Source organism: Panthera tigris, chromosome B3, assembly GCF_018350195.1.
Source record: "Panthera tigris isolate Pti1 chromosome B3, P.tigris_Pti1_mat1.1, whole genome shotgun sequence".
NCBI lineage: Eukaryota > Metazoa > Chordata > Mammalia > Carnivora > Felidae > Panthera > Panthera tigris.
In genome coordinates, this window is record NC_056665.1 from 97,666,195 (window position 1) to 97,683,570 (window position 17,376).

Consider the following 17,376-nt stretch of genomic DNA (forward strand, 5'->3'; position numbering starts at 1 on the left):
GAGAGAGACAGAGCGTGAGTGGGGGAGGGCCAGAGACAGAAGGGGAGACAGAATCTGAAGCAGGCTCCAGACTCCTTGCTGACAGTGGGGCTCAAACTCACAAACCATGAGATCATGACCTGAGCTGAGGTCCAACGCTTAACTGACTTAGCCACCCAGGTGCCCTGATACTAACTTAAAAAAAAATGTTTTTAATGTTTTATTTTATTTTTTGAGAGACAAAGAGAGACAGAGTGCAAGTGAGGTAGGATCAGAGAGAGAGGGAGACACAGAATCCAAAGCAGGCTCCAGGCTCTGAGCTGTGAGCACAGAGCCTGATGCAGGGTTCGAACCCACAAATGCAAGATCATGTCCTGAGCCGAAGTTGGACATTCAACTGACTGAGCCAACCAGGCACCCCCCCCCCTCCCCAATACTAACTTTAGATACGAGTTTTGCCTTTCCTTCCTACACCACAATCCAAGGGCTTAGAGAATGCCTGCCTTACTGGCATAGAAATTCACATAACATCAGACCAAGAGGCCCATTTTTATAGCAAAGGAGACATGACAGTTAGCACATGGCCATGGGTTCCACTAGTTCTACTATATACCTCATCAACTACAACTAACCAGCCTAATGGAAGATGGAATTCGTACCTCAGCCCTTCACGGGTATCTGCACTGACCCACATGGTGCTGTGTCTTCAGTGGCTAATCCACTCTGGCTAATTCCCAGTGGGTCTGGGAACCAGGAGCAGAAATAGGACTGGACTCTCTATCATCACTCCTAATGATCTACTTGTGGAAATCATGCTTCCTATTCCCAATATTCTCTCAAATTTGCAGAGCTCTATGTTTACATTATTGACTGAATGTCTCTTAAGAGGTGATTAGTTAAATAAACTATAGGACTTTATATTGCATTCAAATGATAAAACAATATGCAGTTGTTAAAAAGAATAAAGCATATCTGTATGTGTTGACTTGGAAAGATGTCCAAGATACAGTGTTAAGTGTAAGACAGAAATAACAGAATGTATATACTATATGATAGTATTTGTATGTATTTTTTAAAAAGAAATATATGTCTTTGTGCAAGCACAGAAATCCTCTGGGGTAATGCCAGAGAGAGAGGGTAAAGTCAATTTCCTTTTCACTTTATGTTCTTCTATACCTTCAGTTTTTTCTTACATGAGCCTATATTACTTCATCATACAAATGGTTTTAAAAAGATTTAGGGGCGCCTGGGTGTCTCAGTTGGTTAAGCATCTGGCTCTTGATTTTGGTTCAGGTCATGATCTCATGGTTTGTGAGTTCGAGCCCCATATCAAGCTCTGCGCTGACTGTGCACAGCCTGCCTAGGATTGTCTCTCTCCCTGTCTCTGTGCTACCCATGTTCCTTCTCTTTCTCTTTCTCTCAAAATAAGTAAAATAAACTTTAAAAAGTAAAATTAAATTAAATTTTAAAAATAAAAAGATTTATGTGTCTTCACTGTATTATAAAACCAAAATAAATATTTTGAAGTTAGTTTCAGAGAGTTAATACATCACCTTTGGGGGAAAAAAAGCTATTTTCATTCTTTAAAAGGCTATTTAGGGGCGCCTGGGTGCTCAGTCGGTTAAGCGGCCGACTTCAGCTCAGGTCATGATCTCACTGTCCGTGAGTTCGAGCCCCGCGTCGGGCTCTGGGCTGATGGCTCAGAGCCTGGAGCCTGCTTCCGATTCTGTGTCTCCCTCTCTCTCTGCCCTCCCCCATTCATGCTCTCTCTCTGTCTCAAAAATAAATAAACATTAAAAAAAATTTAAAAAATAAAATAAAATAAAAGGCTATTTAATTACTACCACCATCTCCAGCCAAGAGGAAAATATTCTTTACCCCTCATGGTGTGGCTGAGGAATCATTCTTTAACGCTTTTGCTAAAGGAAAGCTGTCTTCATCTCGTATTTCTTCCAAATGCCATGGTAGATACCCTGGCTAATGTTTTGTTTTGGGGACGAGTAGAGAAGGAAAGGGTGTGACATATGAAGCAGGAAAGTATTGAAAAAGCTGGAATCACAAGTGGAGAGGTGGGGAGGGGCTTGATGTTTATTTATTTTAAGTTTCCTGTAGACAACGTGGACAGAACAGGGTTTGCCAGGCTGGTCATGAAATCTCTTCTGGATTCTTCCCAGCACAGTCTAAGGATGTGCACAGTGGATGTTCGATTTGGTTTGTTGACTAATAAAGTATGTGAAAAGTTCCAGAAAAGAAGCAATAGTACAAATGGGGTCAAAATGAAAGTTAACAATGGCATAGCCAAAAATTAAAGCAGCAATGTACTGATAGTTAAAAACAAATTATTTGTTTGGTTTATACACAGGTTGATAGCTTCCACTGGTTTAGAAAGTCACCTTTCTAAACAAAAAGAGGAATCGAGTTCAAAGTTTTCAACCAGGCAATTCTATCCAATAGCATTTTTACTACAGTGCTTTTAAAGTTACTAAGTAATCAAGAAGGCTAATAATTAGCAAGAACATATGCCTGTGAAAGCAAATTTGTGGCTAAGACATCAATCCTGCCAAATAAAAAGGTGAAGTAAAACAGTAAAAAAATTTAAACGGAAATTAAAGACAAGCCTAGCCCATTAAAAATAGTTTCCATTCTGTATAAAAAGTACTACCTCCTAGTATGGTTTTTCTGTTCTATAATGACTGTATGTAACACAGACTGTCTACTTATAAATTTTTTATTTGCTGAAAATAAAAGCAATTTGAGTAGCTAAGAAAGTAATAGCTTAATTACATTTTTTTTTTAGCAATGTGCACTCTAAAATCGCTTATTTTCTCCTATTGCTCTGTGATATTTTTTAATTTTCTACAGTGTAAGGTGTAGGCAGGATGTGTGTAGGAGCGTTTAGGGGACTGATACACAGTGGTATGTGCTTAATCTCCATATAAACTAAGTGTCTCTATGACGGTGATGAGCCAGCCTGTTGATTTCTGCTACTTTTGTTCTTGAAGTATTTGTACGGCAGCTTTATTACTTAGGAGTTCACTACACAGCAGAAATACAATCTTTCTGTATAAACAAACTGTGAGCTAAGCCAAAACATCTTATAATAAACAAACAAAACAGCCTGTTACTATTTGCAGGTAGTATGTTATCTTGTAAAACTCAAATTAAACAGGTCTCCACTTGTTGAACAAATAGGGAAAGATGATGATAAGGGGAATTTGTTTGGTTTCTATCACTGTGGGCAAGGGAATGCCCTGCTTTGTCCTCCGCACTATTGACAACCAGTTTCCATGAACCCCCAATACCTATCTATGTATTAGCAATGAACATCGAAGGGCCAGATCTGCCAGTCTCTACTGAGAACATCTGCATATAATGAAAGCTGTACATTCCAAAGGCCCAAAACTGAATCTGTGGGTCAAACGTTACCTGCAGATGTGTTCTGTTTGGCCTGAACGGTGTTCGACATTTTAAAAAATTACTTGTCAACCTTTTTAAAGTCAGATTTCATACTGAAATGAACTACGGCTCCTTGGAAAAATGGCTGATTCCACACCTGGGGCAGGATAAGCCTGGTACATTTTGTTATGACGCACAATAAAAAAATATTCAAGGAGGGGAGGCTGGGTGGCTCAGTCGGTTAAGCGTCCGATTCTTGGTTTTGGCTCAGGTCATGATCTCATGGTTTTGTGAGTTCGAGCCTCACGTCGGGCTCTGCGCTGACAGCATGGGGCCTTCTTGGGGTTCTTCTCTCTCTGCCCCTCCCCCCACTTGTGCTGGCATCTCTCTCAAAAAATAAATAAATAAACTTTAAAAAAGTATTCAAGGAATGGTAGCATCTCTCAGGACAGAGGAGTGGGATCTAAAGAGTCTCACAGGGCCAAACGTGTGACAATTTGAGAATCAAAAAGAAGAATGACAGTGATGGTTCGGAACAAACTGAAGAAAAAAAAAATCCACAAATTCACAGTGATACTGAAGAGTGTATGAGGTGGTGGGAGGGGTAGCATGTGAAGGAAAGGTTGTTTTGTTGTTGTTGTTGTTGTTGTTGAACAGAAAAACTGTTAAATAGTGAATGTAGAAAGAATGTTAAAAATCATCATTTTATGGGGCACCTGGATGGCTCAGTTTGTTAGGCATCCAACTCTTGATTTAGGCTCAGGTCATAATCTCACAATTCATGAAATTGAGCCCCACATCAGGCTCTGCTCTGTCAGCACAGAGCTTGCTTGGGATTCTCTCTCTTGCTCTCTCTCTGCCTGTGCCCTGCTCATTCTCTCTCTCTCTCTCTCAAAATAAAGAAATATTAAAAAAGAGAAAATCACCTGTTACAATAACTCTTATTATAATCTATTCAAGCAAAGATTACTGGGTGAAAGTTGTTGGTGCACAAGGTGGTCAAAGAGTCTCAGCGTATCTCCCCACAGATTACACATTAGCTGTAAAGGAGAAGATGTTTCTTTACACTTAGGAAATATGGAAGACCCATCAGGACCAAGAGGTCAAAGCTGAGAGCACCAGTTATGGGACACACTGATACTGTGTACAGAACTAGTGTTCTCCTGCTGAGAACTAGTGTGACAGACTCATCCTCACTCCTATAGTGGAAACAGCCACACAATCTATGTTGAAGCACATTCCAACAAACTGGTCTGCACTCTTCAAAAATGCCAATATTAAGAGAGACTAAAGAGACATGATAACTAAATGCAATGTGTGGTCATTGATTAGATCCTGGATTTAAATATATAGGTGTAGTTATAGTTACAGTTATATAGTTATAGCTACATAACTATTATTGGAACAATATGAGAAATTTGAGCACAGCCTGTATGTCAGATAATGGTATTGAGTCAATGATAAATCATATTGTGGAAATCATATTGTGGTTACACAGAAGAATTCTAGCAGATTCATGCTGCATACTTAAGGAAATGATTCAGCCAAAAAAGTGTGGTGTGTGTGTGTGTGTGTGTGTGTGTGTGTGTGACAGAGACAGAAAGGAAATGAAGCAGAATTTTCACAACTGATTAATGAATCCAGTTAAGGGAATGCAGGAATTCATTATACTATTCTTTCCACTTCTATATATGTATTTTGTAATTTTTTTTCAAAACAAAGAATTGTAGGGGGAAAAAACCCCAGAGATTTTACATAAAATTGTTTGGGGCTTTTTAGAAAAAGACTCTGAAAATCTAGCACCCTGGGCTTGCATTCTGTGGGTGGAGGGGTAGCCACCCACACACCCTACAAGCCATGAGGTCTCTGGCCTGCCCAAGCCCACTTTCTATCTTGTCTTACATTCAGCCTGCTTCAATCCTTTGTCTCCAGTGTGATCCCCACAAACATTTGAGTTTGCAATCTCACATAAACCATAACAGAGAATTTTGAACATGGCTAAAGCAATTTCTAGAAATGTGTTACAAATCCATTTCAACAAGCCAATTAAACAATCTGAAGAGAAGGAACCTAGAAATGACATCTATACTAGCAACGGCAGCACTAGATGTCACAGAACTTCCCATTGAGGCTTCTATTGAGTTGTGAAATATTATTCAACTAATACTGGGAAAATATTCCTTCAACTAACACTAGGGGAACAGAAGCCTTTAAAAATTATGAAATATCTAGGGCACCTGGGTGGCTCAGTCGGCTGAGTGTCCGACTTTGGCTCAGGTCATGATCTCACAGTTCCTGGGTTTGAGCCCCATGTTGGGCTCTGTACTGTCAGCATAGAGCCTGCCTCAGACCCTCTGTCCGCCCATCTCTTTGTCCCTCCCTGGCTCATGCATGTGCTCTCTCTCTCTCTCAAAAATAAATAAACATAAAGAAAATTTAAAATTATGAAGTATCTAATTAGATCCTAACACTAGGGAGCATTTACACGGTACTCTGTTAGCATTCGGTGGAACGGGGCCCTGGCACAAGAGCACATGGAATTAAGCACTTCATAAGTTCTTTGCATAACAGGGAACCATGTCAGATGTATTTGCCACAGTCCCTTCTCATCCCTGGGATGGTAATTTGCCCAGTAGTATTTCTGGTCTGATTTTTTACTGCAGTGAACCTCTCAGGACAGACCGTGTGAAGTCCTTCACCTACAGTGCCTATCTTTGGTATTAAGTCCCACCTCTCTGCCTTTCCACGTATGCGTCTTTCCCTATGCAACTGTTTTGTTTGTTTGTTTGACCCTCTATTGTTCTGCTCTTGCATCCTTAAGGCTGTTTGACCACTGTTCAATGTTTGGCCCAAGAGCACTCTTGCTCCCCTCAGCAAAAAGTCAGCATAACAGTGCCAAATACAGACATAAATCAAGGTGAATTGGTGGGCCAGGTTCCAAGCCGCACCAGAGCTTGCCCAAGGTCACCCCACAGCTCTGAGCTATTTCAGAAACTGCAAGTCTCAACTGTGGCTCCTGTCCCCATGCAGTCACACAGCCTGACAGCCTCATTGGAAGGTTACTGAAAGCGAAGAGACAACAGGAAAAAAAAAAAAGGGAATGTTCTGAACATTCCGTAGGTTCTTACTATTCATGATTAATTAAAATCAAATGAGAGCATATTTCTGGCACATAGAACACACTCAATATTCTCAACAACCCCAAAGGAGCTTTTCCACCATATTTATCCCCAAATGAGTCTTTTTTCCCCTTATCATTTCCCAAAGAAATTTTAACTCCACAAATCTACTGTATATGTGCTGTATGGAATCTGTGCTTTATACAGTAAAAGTTATACTACCCCTACCCATTCCCTGAAACCAATTTTCATCCTCTTGGGGGTGATGTTGTTCTCATTAAGAAAGCAGGTACTGTAATGTTTATAGTAAAGCTGTAAATGGACATTTTCCCCCGTGCTTATTCTTGTCTTTGTTGGTCGCAAACCATAAATTTTGCCCTTTAAAATAATCTACAGGGTCATGGAATGAGAGTTGGAAAGAACTGCCATTCCAGCAAGAATCTGCACCCAGGCTCCATGGAAGCCATAAGTCCCACAGCTAACGCCCTGCCAGATAGGACAAATCCTGAGGACGGTCACTGAGAGACTTCAGAGTGTGGTGTTTGGTGTAATGTGATGGTCCTGATGTGTGGGAGCAGCAAGGCATGGACTTGGGGACAGACAGAACTGTGTCTGCATTCCAGCTCACTAACCAGGAGGCCATGGCATATCATTAACCAGCCTGAATCCATATGTAAAATGAGATAGCAATACCTACCTCCTAAGGTCATTATAAATATAATTTGTGCCTCCTAGGTAATGATACTTGGCACTTTGCCTAAGTCTACTGGGTCACCAAATGGCGATACATCATTCCTTCTGCTTGCTTCTATCTTGTTTTGTCTTCTGGAGGCAGGTTACCACAGACAATGTCCTAGCTGCTGCTTTCAGCCCTTGACTGATGTCGGTCAGATCTACTCTCAGGCCCCCATACCATGTTCCACACTGCTAAAGGTCTGCCCAGGCACCGCATAGTGGTTCTGTCCTGTCCTTTACCTCAACTCCTCTGGGAGCATCTACTCTTCCTACCACTCCTGTTGGAAATCTCTGCTTCCTCTTCCAATTGTTCTACCATTTTCATGCCACAGAAAGAAGGTTTAACATCATAAAGGCTGGGGGGCTTCAGTAATACAATTCTTCTGGGTTGGCTGGCTCACATTGTTTTGAACCACAAGGCCCTTTCCTTCCTGGACACATAGATAGTCCCCAGGAGTTGGGTTGGGTTCAGTTAAGCCACCTGTTTTATGCAGAGCCAGTATTTACTTCCCAAAACAAGGCCTGTGATGACTCTAGCCTATCGTGCCAGACTTCTTGATGTAAGGTGATTTTCTTGCAGGATCCTTGTGTCTCTGCGTAATCTAGCTTCTGTCATGACTGCCCCACTTCCCATCTAAAATATCTTTATATGCTTGAAACCCTGGTCACGGAAGGGGGTTGAATTTTTCCTATAGGGTTCATGGGTCACATGCAAATCAGGACATGTCACATACCTAGGTGGAAGAAGTTCTACACACATAGCTTGGAGATAACTGTAGGTCCTGTAAAGATTAAGGATATGTTAAGAACCTAGCAACATTCCAAGTAGCCTAATCTAGCTGGTCCATGAATCGGTCTTTTATTACACTATTACAGCTATTTTTGGCCTTGGTGCAGGTTAGTAAGTCAAGGTCATGGCTCCAGGAATTCTCTCCCTCCAAAAAAACATCAAGTTTCTTTGTCTGCTGGACTGATACCATTAGCATACAAATATACTTATTCTCCCATATTAAAAACAACTACTAAAACTCTCTTGATCCTATTTCTCAGTTTTTTTTAAATAATCAAACTCCCCAAAAGAGTTGCCTATATCACCGTCTCTACTTTGCTCTCCCCATCCTCGGTCGAATCCTCTCTGATGAAGCCTTCATTCCTGCCACTCCACCTAACAGCTCCTGTCAAGATCTCAAATGACCCTCATATCTTTAAAGCCACTGACTAATTCTAAGTCTACACTAATCATGACCTTTGACACTTTGGACCATTCCCTTGTTCTTTATAAGAGCTTTTATTTGAATTCCAGTTAGTTAACACAGTATAATATTAGTTTCAGGTGCAATATAATGATTCAGTACTCCCATACATCACTTGGTGCTCATCACAAGTGCACTCCTTAATCCCCATCACCTATTTCACTCATCCCCCCACCTACCTCCCCTTTGGTAACCATCAGTTTGTTCTCTATAGTTAAGACTCTGTTTCTTGGCTTGCCTCTTTCTTTTTTCCCCCATGATCATTTTTGTTTGTTTGTTTCTTAAATTCCATGTCTGAGTGATATCATATGGTATTTATGGTATTTGTCTTTCTCTGACTTATTTCACTTAGCATAATCTCCTCTAGCTCCATCCACGTCACTGCAAAGGGCAAGATTTCATTCTGACCATCCTCTCATTCTTGAAACTTTTCTTCACTAAGCATTTAAGTGTGGGGAAATAGGTGCAAGAATTCCTTATATTTACATAAATGGGTTAAACAAGCTTAGGGCAGAAAGCTGCCGCCACAGGGCAGAAGTGCCCAAGGTTAGTTAGTGAGATATTATAATAGGATCAAGAGTAACACAAGTTACACAAGTTATATCACCTGCAGGAAACTACTTTCCATCTGGCACCAATATATTTTGATCACACACTGCACTTGCTCCCCAAACCCTTTGCTTCTTACACACACAACTGTCTGATTGTTTTCTTCACATTCACCACATATGTAAGATCTTGAGAGCTCAATAAATATGGAAGCAAAACCCTTGTTTGGGGCTCTTATCTGTCCCAGACATTAGCCTCAATTCTGTCCCAGACATTAGCCTCAATTCTGTGTCTGCTCTCTTACTGGACAAGAGAGAACTCCAGACTCATAGTCTGTGACATTTAAGAACATTGCTCTTGAGATTTTCCTACGTTAATGATCACCCCCTTTTATTCCTCCTTTGCTGGTTCCTCCTCATCTTCCTGACCTCCAAATGCTGGAGCTCCAGGGTTAAGTCTTTGGTGTTTGTCTCTCCATTCCCCATGGCAACCCAGGCTCAGGCCCTTACATGCTTTTGTTATGCTGATGTCTCCCAATTTTATATCTCCAACCTGGATTTCCCCCAAATGCCAGACTTGTATATTTAAATGCCTACCTACTAGTCTCCTTAGATTTGCATCTCGAATTTACCATATCCAAAATAGAATTCTTGATTTCCTTTCCCCTAGATTTGCACCTGGGTCTCCCTATCACAATGAATGACCCGATCTTTTCATTCTTGTAGTTAGTTACTCAAGTCAGGAACTTTGGATTCGTTCTTTTAAAATTTTTTTTTTTTTTTTTAATTTTTGATGTTTATTTGTTTTTGAGAGAAAGAGCGTGAGTGGGGAGGGGCAGAGAGAGGGAAGGAGACACAGAATCTGACGCAGGCTCCAGTCTCTGAGCTGTCAGTACAGAGCCTGAGGCGGGGCTTGAACCCATGAACCTCGAGATCATGACCTGAGCCAAAGTTGGACGCCCAACCGGCACCTCTCTGCTCAAAATCCTTTCATGGCTCCCATCTCATTCAAAGTAAAATCCACAGTTCCTACCAAGACCCACAAGCCCTTACCCCTCTAACTTCTGACCCCTTACCACTCTAACTTCATCTTCTATGACCTTTGCCCTTTGTTTACTGTGCCTCAGACCTACTGATCTCTTTACTCCTCCCAGAACACACCAGAACACACCACACCTAATACACATCACTTGATCCTGCCTGTGGCCTTTGTACTTACTATTCCCTCTGCCTGGAAAGCCTGCATCACTCACTCCTTCCCATTTCCTTCTGTTATCTCTTCAAATGTCATTCGTCAGAAAGGCTCTTCCTAACCCCTCTCTATAAAAAAAGCAAGCCAGCCCCTTCATCACCTTTTACCCCTTTACCATGCTTTGTATTTTACCACTTGACATATAATTATTTCTTTACTGTCAGTCTCTCCTTACTTGGAGGGCAAGGGCTAAGAACAATGCCTGCTACATACAGAAGTTCTGTAAAAAGTTCCCAGATTAACATGTGGCAACTCTCTTATGCACAAATGTCTCATCAAAAACAATGAAAATGTTGAATTCCTTTTTTTTTTTTTCCACATTGGAAAGTGAGTTTAAGAAAGGGTAGGAGAGCTGCTTTGAGCTCAGGTACTGCAGTATAATTTTATTACTGTCACTAAGTAGTACTTAATTTAGAGTATGTCTTTAGAATATGAGCGGGCTGATTATAACTGTTCCAAGTGTTTATATTTTTAAAAGCCTAACTATGTAATTCGGAAAAAATAAGATTCAGAATTAAACATTAAAGGATTGACTGCAATAGGACCTCTTGGTGAACAGTGAATTATATTTAGTTTAAAAAGCAGTTTGTTAGGGGCGTGTGGGTGGCTCAGTTGGTTAAGCATCCGACTTTGGCTCAGGTCGTGATCTCATGGTTCATGAGTTTGGGCCCCATGTCAGGCTCTGTGCTGACAGCTCAGAGCCTGGAGCCTGCTTTGGAATCTGTGTCCCTGTGTGTGTGTGTGTGTCTCTCTCTCTGCCCCTCCTCTGCTTGTACTCTGTCTCTTCCTTTCAAAAATAAACACTTAGGGGCGCCTGGGTGGCTCAGTCGGTTAAGCATCCGACTTCGGCTCATGTCATGACCTCACGGTCCGTGAGTTCGAGCCCCGTGTCGGGCTCTGTGCTGACCACTCAGAGCCTAGAGCCTTTTTCGGATTCTGTGTCTCCCTCTCTCTCTGACCCTCCCCCGTTCATGCTCTGTCTCTCTCTGTCTCAAAAATAAATAAATATTAAAAAATAAAAAATAAAAAAAATAAACACTTAAAAAAATTTTTGAAAGCAGTTTGCTAGTACAAACACTAGATTTATCTCATAAAAATGTGTCACTTTTTTTTTCAAATGGCGCAAAAGAATGTTATTTAAAAAGTGTTTCAAGTTTTCAGGAAAAAATGTTTTCTAAAAATATTAGCAAACCAGTTTTTGATAATTATTATCCTCAAGAGCATTTACCAATGGATGGTTACATCCTCATATAAGCTTCCAAACCAAGAACGGAAAGCATTGCAGGTGTGCTGCCTTGAAATTATGCAGCTAAACGCTGGACAACACACTCCCATGATCTCATCTGCTTCCAAGAAAACAACCATAATTTTCAGAACAGTCCAACAGCAACTATCGGGAGTTACTCTAAACTGTAATGTTTTAAAAACACACACACAAGGAATTCTCTGAGGATGGAGGGAGGCCAAATTTTATTACAAAATCCAAGGACCATGCAGTTCTTCTGTCGTGTGCTAGTATTTCATTGTATCAGCTATGGATCCTCTAAGCAGGGCATCACCTGATCTGGGGAAGCTTCTCCTTCTCAGACATAGCGCTAACTTTCCTGACATTGAGCTGCACAAAACAAACGACGTCGCCATTTTCATCGGTGGATAGTGAAGTGAGAAAATAAGGGCAATGGTACACACACACACACACACACACACACACACACAGAATTACACAATCCATTATTCACATACGGCAGGAAGGTATCTGTATAGATGTTATTTGTAGTTGCCAACTACTCTCTCAGGAAGACTGTGCTTTTTTCTAAAATTGTGTTTTTCCTAGGTTTTTTTTGTTTTTAATTTTTATTTTAGAGAGAGTGAGTGAGCAGGGAAGAGGGGCAGAGGGAGGAGAGAAAGAATCCCAGGCAGGCTCCACACTCAGCACAGAGTCCATTGTGGGGCTCAATCTCACAACTGTGAGATCGTGACCTGAGCTGAAATCAGGAGTTGGACGCTTAACTGACTGAGCCACCCAAGGGCCCCTATGTTTTTTTTTAAATACTAAAATGTCCTGTCTTTTATGAAATGATGGTGAAAGTAGTTGGTAGTTGGTTTTTTAAAATGCGGACAACACTATCCCAATCTGTAAAAAAAAAAAAAATTTTTTTAATTTTACAGGTACATGAAATCCAAAAATCCACACGTGAAATGTGTGCATGTGTGTGTGTGTGTGTGTGTGTATGTGTGTGTGATGGAATATAGTTCAGCCACAAAAAGAAGAAAATCCTGCCACTTACAACAACATGGATAGACTTTGAGGCAATTATGCTAAGTGAAATAAGCCAGACAGAGAAAGACAAATACTGAATGTTTTCATTTATGCATGGAATCTAAAAAAGCTGAATTCATAAAAATAGAAGGTAGAATGGTGGTTGGCAGGAGCTGGAGGGTGGGGAGATGGGTACAAACTTCCAGTTATGTACCCATAAGTTCCAAGTGATTAAATATACATGAATAAGTTCTAAGTGATTAAATATACATGTGGTAACTACAGTTAACAATACACATTATATAAATGAAAGCTGCTAAGAGAGTAAATCTTAAATGTTCTAACTACCGAAACAATGGTAATTATGCAAGGTGATGGAGGGGTTAACTACCTTATTGTGGTAATCATTTCATAATATGTATGTGTAACAAATATCACATCGTATGCCTTAAATTTACACAACGTTACATGTCAATTATACCTTAATAAATGGGGGGGAGAGAAAAAAATCCAAAAGTCTACAAATGACAACTTTCTAATTAAAGGCATCTTGGTTAGCTTCTTTCTTTTCAGAAGAAAGCCAAACTCCTTAGCCAGGCATTCAAAGTCTTCTACATGTGGTCTTAATCTATTTGTCTTGATTTCCTTATAATAGGAGCAGTCAGGGGGTCAGCCCCTGCCAGTCCTCACCTACTCTGGCTAAGGCTTCTGAGGTAACCTTCAGCCTCAACCTCCTTGGTTCCTAGTTCCTGACCTTAGTAAGGGTCATTAAAAGCCCCAGCTCTGCAAGAGGTGTGCAAGGAAAACACCAGGAACTCAAACTCACTGAGCTGCAACTTTCCCCTGGGCCCACAGAGCTGTGCTTTGCTCACAGTTTAGTATTCTTCCCACGGCCCACTGGAGCTCTCCCTTGAATTCCAGCTCAGATGGGGGCCCTAAACTGTTTGCCTAGATGTCACCAGTTTCCTGTTCTCTGGGACTACAACATGTCCTCTGGAGTCAGGCGCCAAACCCCAAAGGCCACCTGGGACCAAGGTGCAGCTTTGGGCTAAGCATCACTTAACCCAGGCCAGACCTATCTTCCAGGAAAGTCCTCACACCCCCTTCTACTGAACCCTGGCTTCCTTTGCTTTCTTTCTCTCCCTGGCCTGTTGTCATCCAGCAGGCAATCCTGGCTAAGACTTTAGGGTTATATCCTGTGTTCCCTCAATATACTGCTTTCCACACATACACCTTTTCCTTGGACAGACTGTCTGCCCTAATGCCTTATTTCTCATTCCATGCATCCTTAAATACCTCAAAATGTAGCTTAAACATACGTCTAATTACTTTATTTAGAGGGTTCTTGTCAGGCAGACATGGGGATACAAGGTAAATGACACAAACCCTGCCCCAATAGGAACCCAGTTTATCAGGAGTGAGAGCCAAGGGGAAATTTATCTTCCTTCCCTTCTGTGAATTAAGTATCTGAAACACAGGATGTACAACTTCTTATAAACATTGTTTTAGGCACAATGAGGTTCTATACATACTTACTGAATAAATATATGGAGAAAATGTGACTTCATTTAACAAACTCTCAATTCACTTTTTCAGCAAATATTTAAGGACCTATTATGTGTTAGGAATATCACAGAAAGCTAAAAAGTTAGGGCGTTAGAGAGCAGACTCTATCAATAATCTAGTCTTATCTCATATAGATTAGGGGAGTCTACATTTGTGCACTTGATTTTGAAGAATGGGGAGCTCTGTGCTTTGAAAACGGGCTCCTGTGCACACAACTCTTTCCTTTAAGGCGTATCAATATTCAGTTATTCAGGAGAACGCATTCTGACTTCTTAATATATTGTGAACAACCACCCTACCTAAGAGCTTATTTTGTTAACATTATTTTTCAGTCCAACAGTAACATTTATTTATTGGGGGCCCAGCCCACTGCACACTTGCTTAGAAGTCCACACAGAAAAACAGAGGTTTCCATCCTGGAGGAACTCAATTAACTCAGGGAGCTACACCTGCAAACCCAGTATTGCTAAAGCGTGCTGAGAGGGTTCCGAGGCATTCACAGGTGACCTTCAGCATCAGAAAAAGAGTACCTCTCCACTAGAACCAGATGGTCTTTTCTTTAGAGTAAATGAATCCTCTAAATACGATTATCGCCTTCTGCCCTAGGGGAAACCTGAGAAAGTGAAAAACCCCCATCAGCCCAAAAGAAAGGGTGAGAACCTGTCCCAGTGTGTAGACAGTGGGGAAGGGCAGAGTAGTCCAGGCCCTGAGATGGGCCCTGCTGGTCTCACGCCTTCCTAGGGGAGGGCCTAACGGGGTGGGGGTGGGGAAACCCTGGAAGTGTCCTCTCACAATAGATAGCATCCTGCTGGTAAAGACCATCCTAAACCTAAAGAGAGAGTTTTCCTATTTTCCACGCATTTAAATTTACCCAAAGCCTGCTACTTCACATTCAGATAACCCCATACATAATCCAGCCATGGGGAAGAGAAGACTATTAGGCCTGGAGAAAACAGAGAGGCAGCGATAAGAGAAAATCCCCTGAATGTTCCACTCATCTCCCACTAGGTTGCTCTTTCCTGATCATTTATTTGGTTATACATGCTCGAACACAGAGGCCCTAACTGTTTGAAACCAAGTTAATCCCACTGTGTTCATTACATGGCACGTCCTGTGTTGGGATTGGGGTTTCATCTTCACAGAAATTCAGAAAAGTGGCCTCTTTCTATTACGGAAAAAAAATACTTTCAGCTTGTAAGTAACAACTGTTTCTACTGCTCTGATTTTATGGTCTCCTATAGTTAACTAATAAACATTTTAAAAGTGATCATTTCACTTTTTTAAGAAGAACCCTTTTCTAGAGAAAGGACATTAGGGTGTTCAGCAGCAGATAAAACGTCAGCTTCCAACAGTTTGAAAACAGGTGAATGATTAATTATCCTAATGGACTGAGAATATCAACAGAAGATGGCCTGAAAGTTTAATGCTCATGAATGCCAGAAAATTGGAGTTGTTCCCGTACTATCAAAGTTGAGGGCTCTTGAAGAATCAGATCTAGAGCTGACATCAAGAAGCGATGGGGAAGAAAAATAAAATACCCCACAGCATCTCTGAAAAGGAATAGCATCTTTCTCTGCACTGATGTCTCTGCTTTCTGGTTCATTATGCATTTGGTGACCTGTACATCTTAACACATTTACTAAACATAACACGACTCACTTAAGTTTTTTAGTCCCTGATAATTCACTTTAAATAATCCATTACCTTGAGCATGCGGATTTCTCGAAGGGCGATTTTCTTTATGACAGGGTCATCTTCTGATTCCAGAAATCTCTTGATGGCTACAATCTGGCCCGTGTCCCTGTTTCTGCATTTGAAAACAACTCCATAGGATCCTTCGCCAATTTTCCCAATTTTTTCATACTTCTCCATCATAGAGGAGGAATAAATCTTAAAATGGATCTTCACATAGTTTGAAAATGTCGCTTATGAAATACTGGCACGAACAGACTGACTGTACTAGAGCCCCACTCAACGATGGGTCTTTGTCAAGCACCTAGAACAGAAGGGCACTTGTTAAAGAATTAGGAATCGACCCCTGTCCTTAAAGCCTCGCCCCTCAGCAACCGCAACGAGATCCGGGATGACAGCCTAGAGCTCGTCTTCAGTAATCCAATTCTAATCGTCTGGTACACACCCTGCAAGTTAAAATGCAACCCGTTATCCTAAATCGAACGGAGTTGTAAAATAATCTATCTTGTTTAATGTTATAGTTCATCCGATCTAAGACACATGAGCCTGCTAGAGGACGGAGAAGGAAGACTCAGGGATTCCCCGGTTCTAATTTCGGGTCTCATTTCCTTTGGGCAAGGAGACACCATCCGGGTCCCCGCGGGGGCGAGGCAGGCGCCCGAAGGAGGAGCCCGGCGACCCCAGGCGCTGGCGGGCCTCGGCGGGGAGCGGGGCCGCGCCTTCCCGCCGCCCCCGCGGGGCCCGGCCGCCAGCGCCACCCGGTTGCCCACCCGCTCCCGGTCCGCGCAGCGCAGCCTCGAGCGGCACCACGTGGCGGCCAGGCCCGCCGTCCGGGCCCGCGCGCCTTCCCCGCCCGGGACTCACGGCGCCGCGCGGCCCGGCCTGGCCCTGCTCCCGCCTCGCCGCCTCTCTGCCGGCTCCGTTCGCCGCCGCCCCGGCCGCAATCCCTATGGGAACCGGCCCCCGCCCCGGACTGGCCTGGGCGGGGCCGCCGCGCCCCGGCTGCCCTTCTGGAGCGGGCCGCCAGCCAGGCTGCGGGGAAGGGCCCTGGGGGGTGAGGGGGCCCTAGGGCCCGGTTGCCCGCGCGACCCTCTGCCGGGAGAGGAGGCCTGCGGGATTGCAAACTCCAGCAGGTCGTGTAGAACGCAGCTATAGCAGAGTCGGCTGGGAAGACGCCTGCGCCGGGAGCACCCCTCCCCAACCCTCGTGCAATCTGTACTTCACCGGCAGGGCAGATCCTACCGGTACTACGCGGGATTACTCCCCCGTGCCCTCCGCTAGGATGTAAACGGCTTGAGGGCAGCTTCTGTGTCTGTGCTCATCAGCGCTGTAGCATCCAGTCCAGTGAATGATGAATGAATGAAAGCAGAGTGAGGAAAAGAGGGAGAGGAAGGTATGATGACTGAAACTGGTTGCAGTCAGCACTTCCTTCCACTAGTTTGGGATCCATCACCATTAACTTCCTCTATAGCTGGGCTTTCTGATATGGGAGACTTACAGAGCCCGCCTTGGTTTAGGAGGGTTTTTTTTTTTTTTCTTTTTTCTTTTTTTCTTTCTTTCTTTTTTTTTTCTTTTC

General features: G+C 42.6%; 1 protein-coding gene across 3 annotated transcripts in view; it reads right to left on the reverse strand.

Moving 5' to 3' along the window:
- Positions 1-17,057, reverse strand: part of CDKL1 (cyclin dependent kinase like 1) — a 57,835-nt gene extending 40,778 nt beyond the window's left edge. The window contains exons 1-2 of one of the 3 annotated variants that reach the window (XM_015544472.2): positions 17,043-17,057; positions 15,813-16,104 (exon numbers count right to left, since the gene is read on the reverse strand). In XM_015544472.2, the coding sequence (XP_015399958.2) occupies positions 15,813-15,983 (171 nt within the window). In that variant the 5' untranslated portion in view covers positions 15,984-16,104; positions 17,043-17,057. Of the gene's footprint in view, positions 1-15,812; positions 16,105-16,570; positions 16,644-16,664; positions 17,021-17,042 lie in introns of those variants that run through there. The other 2 variants (XM_042989657.1, XM_042989659.1) reach the window with 2 other exon arrangements.
- Between the last annotated feature and the right edge of the window lie 319 nt (positions 17,058-17,376).